General features: G+C 42.9%; 1 protein-coding gene across 1 annotated transcript; it reads right to left on the bottom strand.

The window, feature by feature from the left end:
- Positions 1–4,616: 4,616 nt before the first annotated feature.
- On the bottom strand, positions 4,617–5,555 carry LOC125629845 (olfactory receptor-like protein OLF2). Its single transcript, XM_048835214.1, has one exon. It carries the CDS (start codon positions 5,553–5,555, stop codon positions 4,617–4,619), a length of 939 nt encoding a protein of 312 aa, XP_048691171.1.
- Positions 5,556–8,545: the final 2,990 nt, after the last annotated feature.

The raw sequence follows: 8,545 nt of genomic DNA on the forward strand, positions 1-8,545 counted from the left end.
CTTTCACCTAAGTGGTTTTTTTTTTTTTTTTTTGTCCTCTGAAACCTGAATCCCTGAAAGCCCAAATATTTTTGGATTTAATTTGAAAACTAAAATACTTCAATTCTGAAATGCTGCCAGGGTACCTCATGGGAGCTGTAGCTCCAGTAACTCATGTTTCAATTCGCCACTGCATCTCCCATGATGCACTGGGGCCATGTATCTGTAATGATACACCTCCTCCCCTCACCAAGAAGGGAGACCACAGTGCACCGTGGAACACGCAGGCCAACCAGGGAGTGCGGCCTGGAGAGAAAAGTGGGAGCAAGAGGCTCTTGGCCTACAAATCCCATGGGGCACTGCAACAGCATTTCCAAGTCAAAATATTTCAGTGCACAGCCAGAATATGACACATGATGATTTTTCAATGAAAATGTGAAATTTTCAGTGGAAAAACAAATTCCCAACCAGCTCTAGATGTGGCCACCTATCGTGCTAGAAGATGCAGTCAGGGACCCAACTCATTGCACAAAGGACATCAGTCAGACTTAAGATAAATCACAATTTCTGATCACTATCAGCTGAGCTTTCAATCTGATGTCTTGAGTGGAAAAGGAGTAAAACTCATTCCCAAGAGTTACTCTGTCCTCCCCTCTTCAGCCTCTTGGATGGTTTATTTTCCGAGAATAGTCACTCAAAAACTATAGCTGGGTTTGATTTTAATGTTTTCCATTTAGTGTCCTGTCCTGCAGGATGCGCAGATCTAAGCATCTGCGTTTCCTTTTGAAATTTGAATATGTATTTAAACCAGTCTGTTCTGAGGCTGCACTGTTTAACTGCTTAGTACAATTAGGAGATTAGGAGGTTTGGGGTTTGAGGAGGTCTCCTTTGTGGTTCCAGAGTTCCCAGTGCAATATAAATGTTACTGCATGATCAGAACATGAATTGTTCCCCAGCTCAGAGAATCATAGAATTGGAAGGGACCTCGAGAGGCCATCAAGTCCAGTCACCATGTTTTACGGGACTCTGATCTTGACATACTTATCCCCCAACATGAGCTACTCACTGAGCCAAGACCAGGTGGCCTCAGTGTTCTACACGGTGGCGATCCCCATGCTGAACCCCCGATCCATAGCCTGAGAAACAAGGAGGTGAAGGACGCACAGGGGAGATCACTGGGGAGGGGAAGTGGTTTCAAGATGAATGCATTTTCTTGTAATTTTAATAACCAATAACAAACATATTCATCTCCTCTCTGTATTGTTTCGGGGAATGTCTTTGAGGTGGCTGCTCTCTCTGGCACTTGCTCTTTCCATAGGTGACGCAAATAATAACCACATCTCATAGAAATGCTCACTGAAAGCTTGGCATGAAATCACTGACCTTAAAATAGTTTTAGAGACCCATATCTGCTCACTTTAACAGTCTGTAAGGCTCTCCAATTCGACTGTGATGTGCCCTGTATAAGAATGTAGATAGGTAGACAGAGAGGCAGACAGACAGTTTCAGAAGTACATGTCACAGAACGATCATTCTGTAAGCCTGAGAGAAGAAACATTTGTACTTTACTCAGTGAATCTCTTGAATAACCTGGTAAAAAGTCACCAGTGAGGAACTGCAGAACAACAAGGGGACTGGCTAAGCCAATGAGATATAATGTCTTATAGCAACTGACATGGGTACATAATAGATGGAAGGGATAATTAAGTTGTCATGGGATAGGAGGGAAGATCCTTTCTTGGATTGAGAACTTGTTAAAAGACAGGGAACAAAGGGTAGGAATAAATGGTAATTTTTCAAAATGGAGAGGAGTAACTGGTGGTGTTCCCCCAGGGTCAGTCCAAGGACCAATCCTGTTCAACTTATTCATAAATGATCTGGAGAAAGGCGTAAACAGTGAGGTGGCAAAGTTTGCAGATGATACTAAACTGCTCAAGATAGTTAAGACCAAAGCAGACTGTGAAGAACTTCAAAAAGATCTCACAAAACTTGGGCAACAAAATGGCAAATGAAATGTAATGTGGAAAAATGGAAAGTAATGCACATTGGAAAAAATAACCCCAACTATACATAGAATATGATGGGGCTAATTTAGCTACAGCTAATCAGGAAAAAGATCTTGGAGTCATCGTGGATAGTTCTCTGAAGACGTTCACCCAGTGTGCAGCGACAGTCAAAAAAGCAAACAGGATGTTAGGAATCATTAGAAAGGGATTGAGAATAAGATGGAGAATATCTTATTGCCCTTATATAAATCCATGGTACTCCCACATCTTGAATACTGTGTACAGATGTGGTCTCCTCATCTCAAAAAAGATACACTGGCATGAGAAAAGGTTCAGAGAAGGGCAACTAAAATGATAAGGGTTTTGGAACGGGTCCCATATGAGGAGAGATTAAAGGGGCTAGGACTTTTCAGTTAGGAAAAGAGGAGACTAAGGGGGGACATGATAAAGGTATATGAATTCTTGAGTGGTGTGGAGAAAGTGAATAAGGGAAAATTATTTACTTGTTCCCATAATATAAGAACTAGGGGCCACCAAATGAAATTAATGGGCAGCAGATTTAAAACAAATAAAAGGAAGTTCGTCTTCACAGAGCGCACAGTCAACCTGTGGAACTCCTTGCCTGAGGAGGTTGTGAAGCCTAGGACTATAACAGGGTTTAAAAGAGAACTGGATAAATTCATGGAAGTTAAGTCCATTTTAATGGCTATTAGTCAGGATGGGTAAGGAATGGTGTCCCCAGCCTCTGTTTGTCAGAGGGTGGAGATGGATGGCAGGAGAGTGATCACTTGATCATTACCTGTTCGGTTCATTCCCTCTGGGGCACCTGGCATTGGCCACCATTGGTAGATAGGATACTGGGCTGGATGGACCTTTGATCTGACTCAGTATGGCCATTCTTAACGTTCTTATGTTCTTATAATGGGACATCCATGAGTTTTGGTTTGGGGTATTAAATTTGACCCAATGTGTATTTATGTAAAGATTTAGGGTCACAGGATAGCAGATTCTTTTGGGTAGGAGAAGGAATCATTTCATCCATCTCTCCCTGATCCATGGAGGGCAGATGGTCTGCTGGACTCGGACTCAGCAGACCTGGGTTCATTCTTCTGCTCTGCCACAAACTGGACAAATCACTTACATTGCCCCACAGGTCAGTACAGCCTTTACAGTGATATCAAGTTTAAAAAAGTCTCTCTCCTCTCTCTGATGTGTGGTGGTCTGCTCTGCAGAATTGAAGCAGTGAGCTAATTGCTGAGTAATGTGGTTGGGGGATAAAGAGGAAGGATTTTAAGAAAGACAGTTTTGGGGAAAGGGAATGGCTGAAGGTTTTGAGGATGAGACAAGGTGCCTTTCCCCTTTGCATCACCAGTTCCAATCCAGGGAGGAGGTCAAGATCCGTGAGCCCAGAAAGATGGTGGGTTTTGAAATGGGATACGATTGTTTTCAGCTTTAGGTCACAGATCTTTTTTTCCCACACCCTGTTCAGCGAATGGAACCAACATTGCATGTATGGAAACAGCACCATGGGGAAAGCCAAGGACATTATCTCAGCAGCAGAGCAGATGCTGAGATCCATTTTGAGTGGCTGCACCTCTTTCCACAGCTTTTTCATTCTTCTAGGAAGTGGGACAGAACATGAGAAAGACGAGTGTTTATTGACCTATAATTTTATTATAATATATTATGGTTGCTCCCAGAAGGACTGAAAGAAGAAAATGAAATGAGTTATGGCAATAAATAAATGTGTGGTGATATATAGCATTTGTGGTGGATTTGAATAAATTAATAAAGAAGGATGACAGGGAGGAAATGGTGTTCATCTGGCTTATTCAAACCTTTCACTGCAGGCAAGTGTCCTCAATCCTCAGAAAAACTGGAACATTTGTAACTGATTTCTGAGTGTATTAAGCTTAGCTTGAGTGTTTTGTTTTATTTTGCTTTATTCTGTCTGTTATTACTTAAAACCACTTAAATCCTACTTTTTATACTGAATAAAATCACTTTTGTTTATTTATAAACATAGTGTAAGTAATTGTGGCCTGGGGGGGGGTGCAAACAGCTGTGCATATGTCTCTTGCAGGGATATAGAGGGCAAGTATTTGTCATTTTATCCTGTATAAGCTTTATACAGAGTAAAAGAGATTTATTTGGGGTTTAGATCCCATTGGGAGCTGGTTGTCTGTGTATGGGATACAGGTGTCCTGCTGAGCTGGTTTCAGCCTAGATCTGCACCTTTGGGGGCATCACCCAGAGCCTAGGTCTCTGTTGCAGCTGGCGAGTGTGTCTGGCTCAACAAGACAGGGTTCTGGAGGCCCAGGCTGGAAGGGAAAATGGGCTCAGAGGTCATTTCAGCACATGAGGTGACAGTCACAATGAGGGTCTCTGTGACCGACCCTGACACACTATGGACTTGGGTTTCCTTCATTTCCTGTGATGCTTCCCGTGTTTTGTTCACTGATCTCAGTTGGGGACTGCAGACCTTGTTGGAATACAAAAAAAAATTAATAACAATAATATAATAATGAACAAAACTACCACGTGCTCTCCGAAATTATTTTGTAATGAGCTGAGAATTAAATTCACCTGTTTCCACTCCCCAGCACTAAACCAGTCCTGAATTAAACAGATTCAAGAACTGGTTAGGAGTTTATTTATTGCTTTCTTCAGGGCGTCCTTCACCTCCGTGTTCCTCAGGCTGTAGATGAGGGGGTTCAACATGGGGATCACCAGCATGTAAAACACTGAGGCCACTTTGTCTGTATCCATGGAATAGCTGGAGGCGGGACGCAAATACATGAAGAGGAGGGTGCCATAAAACAGGACCACAGTGGTCAAGTGGAAAGTGCAGGTGGAGAAGGCTTTGTGTCGGCCCTCGGCAGAGCAGATCTGCAGGATGGTGGAGGTGATATAGACATAGGAGAGGAAGACAGTCACAAAGCTGATCACTTGAATGCAGCAAATTAAAACAAACATCACAATCTCATTGATGCGGGTGTCAGAACAGGATAGTGCCAGGAGCGGGGGGACGTCACAGAAGAAATTATTGATGATGTTGGAGCTGCAGAATGACAGCCGAAATGTAAAATATGTGTTTAACATTGAATCCACCACCCCCACAGTGTACGCCCCAGCCACCAGCTGTTTACAAAAGTGCCTGGACATGGTGACCGTATAGAGCAGCGGGTTACAGATGGCCACATAACGGTCATACGCCATCACAGCCAGCAAGAGGCACTCAACATCTGCAAAAATAATAGAGAGATACATTTGCACAGCGCAGGCAGTGAAAGAAATGCTTTTCCTCTTGGCTAAGAAATTCAACAGCATCTTAGGGGAAATTATCGAGGAAAAGCAGAGGTCACAGAAAGACAAATTCCTGAGGAAAAAGTACATGGGCGTGTGGAGTCGGGGATCAATTGTGATTAATAAGATCATCCCCCCATTCCCCACCAGGGTGAAACCATAAATCAGTAGGAAGACCGCAAACAGGGGGATCTGCAGCTCCGGACGATCTGTCAGTCCTGAGAGAATGAACTCAGTCGCCTCCGAGTGATTTCCCTCTTCCATCTCCTCTCAAGAGTGATCAGACAGCTAGAGACATGTGGGCAGGTAGATAGTGAGGAAAACCTGTCATTTCTCTGTAATGAAGTAAGTTAAGATAAAAGGAGATCAGTTTCTAACGGATATCAGTACCCGCTCTGGGAAGGGCTTAGTCCACAGAGCCAGATGTTCACAGCTGGTCATTCCAGGTGTTCGATATAATGGACACACTGTGCAAATACAATGACAGGCAGGTTAATCATCCCGCCCCCCGCCCCCCCACAAACACTCCTGTTCACTAATCCAAACAGAAAACAATGACTTGTGACCCTGCTGTGAGAGAATCAGTCTGAAGGGATTATTCCTTATCTAAAGAATTGGTGAGAGTAAAGGAGTTTCAATCTTTTGACCCTCTTTGGGCAAGGGGAGCTCTGTGGCTTGGCATGTCTGTCTGGGGTAAAGTTGCTTACTGTGCTAATTAAGCATTTTGGCATTTCCTGGAGTATGTATGAAAACCCAGAGGCATCATGGGAAGCACTGGCTTCAGTGACTAGGTAATTGCCTATTTTTTTCCAACCCAGGAGGTCACTCCTTTAGCTAAAGGGGTCAGAGTTGGGGCTGAGGCTTTTGGTGCTGGAGGTCTGGAATTCAGTACCTGCTGATCCCCAGGGTGTCTGCGTGTGGGTGTGTCACTGTAATTCAGGACAATAGCACGTACCTGCTGAGAAGAGAGAGAGAGAGCGATGTGCTGGTGTTTCCTCATGGACAGAAAATGCCAGTTTGGAGCATTCAGGAAGTTTTATAGTGAGATGTTTGATCTATGGGACATGATTCCTGAAGCCACTGGGAATACCTGAGCTGAGAAAGACACAAAACCTAATTAATACTTTCAGTGAGCCAAAGCTACCCTTGGTTAATTGGTGCCCTGGTGATTAATTTGACCTACTCTTTCTACTGTGTTTTTAAATGATGCAATTTCTACCAGAGTTACAGAGTATGAGGTTAGGCGTATATTTTATACTGCTGTTTTCAGTGCAAGCCAGGTACTGTCTCGAGCTGATCCACAAAAAGTTGTTGTTTTTTTTTTTTTTTGTGGAGACCAAAATCTTTTTGCTAATACCTTAATATTTTGAATCTGAAATACCATGGGGGTGCCTCACATACCGCACACCACCAATCTCTTCCATGGGCCAGGCTCCCAGGCTGGACTATATCCCCCAGTATGCATGATGTTCTCTCCTCTTGCTGAACTGCCCTGGAACAACATCTGACTCCCACAGCCATGGTTTAGGGAGGAGGGGAGTTTGGTATGTTGATAGAAATCTTATAATATCCAAGGAAAAGATTATTTCATGGAAAAAAGAGTTGAATGAAAAATCCAATTTCCCATACAAAAAACTTCTCAAGAAAAATTTTCAAACACCCTAAGCAACAAATTTGGAATCAAAGTAACAGAAAGTCAGATACAGGTGAAATGTACTATAGTAAGGTGTGAGGGTTGTGTTTGTTTCTCTTAAAGTTACTCACCCTCTCTCTCTCTATATATATATGAAAGGAAATAAAGTCACAATTGTTTAAAAACCATTCTTTATTATTTGTTGACAAAACATTGAGAGAAATCAGAAGCTAGATGGGGGAGGGGGATATTGGGTTAGGGGGGTGGAGGAAGAGGGAAGGACAAGTCCAGAAACCAAATCAAAATACAGGATATTCCAGCTTTCTAATGCTTGTGCAATCCTCTGGGGTTGACTGTGTGGGTCCCTGTAGCCTCCCCCCGCCTCGTCTTCTTGGGCATCTGGGTGAGGAGGCTATGGAAATGGGGAGGAGGGAGGGTAGTTATTATGAGGCTGTAGCTGATATCTTCCCAGTCATTCCTGGTTTCAGAATCACCTCATTGTCCTGGCCCCAATAGGTGGAATGGAAAACCTGCTAGACATGTAAGAATAATCCAGATTATCTGGCTATTTATAGAGTGCGAATCACCCAAGGTATCCTATGTCTTTCCCTTGCTAGGTTACTCCCCAAAGTAGGAAAGATAGGTTCACTCCTTTTTCTTGATGGAGACCACATGATGACCAGAGGAGCTCAGGAGGAGACCAAAGCATGCTACGGACTTCTGCAGTTCACAAAACTATCCCTCTTCCATCCATATTATCTGCATACAGAGCTCAACTGTAAGATGCTAAATACATCTATGAGTCAACCAGAAATAGTCATTCTCTCATCTTAATATTAATACAATTTTGATAATGCATGTGAAGTTATAAAATGACACTGTATCTTGTTATTAATACATGTTCCAGACTGAGGCTGGCAAACTGGTCTGTCTTAAACAAAGAAATGTGTGTTCTACTTAATTTTGTATCTAAATAGGTGAGGAAAAAGCAGCAGGGAACATCCTTCTACACAGAGTTTTCGTCTTCTGGTAACCAGATGGAACTGTTACTCAAAGGGAGGATAGGACTATAAAAAGAAGGGGCAGACATCCCAAGGAACTGCTCTCTCTCTCTCTTGACCCATTGATTCACAGCTTCTGAAGGCATAAAGTAAGCAGCCATTGGACAGGGGGTGTGTCCTGACCTAAGAAATGTGGTCAGTAAGAGTGCTGAAAGCATGTGGTGAGGAAACTTTTGCTTTGAATTTCACATCATTTCTTAACTTAGGCACAAGTTGCATTCTAGCTTTATTTTTTTTGTAACCATGTCTGACTTCTATGCCTTCTCAGTTGCACTCATGTAAAATTTATCTTTGTAGTAAATAAAATTTGTTTTATTGTTTTAACTAATCCAGTGTGTTTAAATAGAAGTGTCTGAGAAGCTAATGTTGGAGACCCCAGGGCATGGCCACTAGTTAAGTTGAGGGGATGGAAGGCCATAAGGGTCGAGGAGGTCTCCCTGCTGAAGGCCTAAGGGCTTCTTCTCAATCCCCGTTAATAGAATTCAGGCCTGGCTGGTTTGAGTAAGCTCTTTTGCTCTTAAAACAATGTTGCAGCGCAGATAATGCCTTATAGTGTAAGG

This window comes from Caretta caretta, chromosome 6, assembly GCF_965140235.1.
Source record: "Caretta caretta isolate rCarCar2 chromosome 6, rCarCar1.hap1, whole genome shotgun sequence".
Classification (NCBI taxonomy): Eukaryota; Metazoa; Chordata; order Testudines; family Cheloniidae; genus Caretta; species Caretta caretta.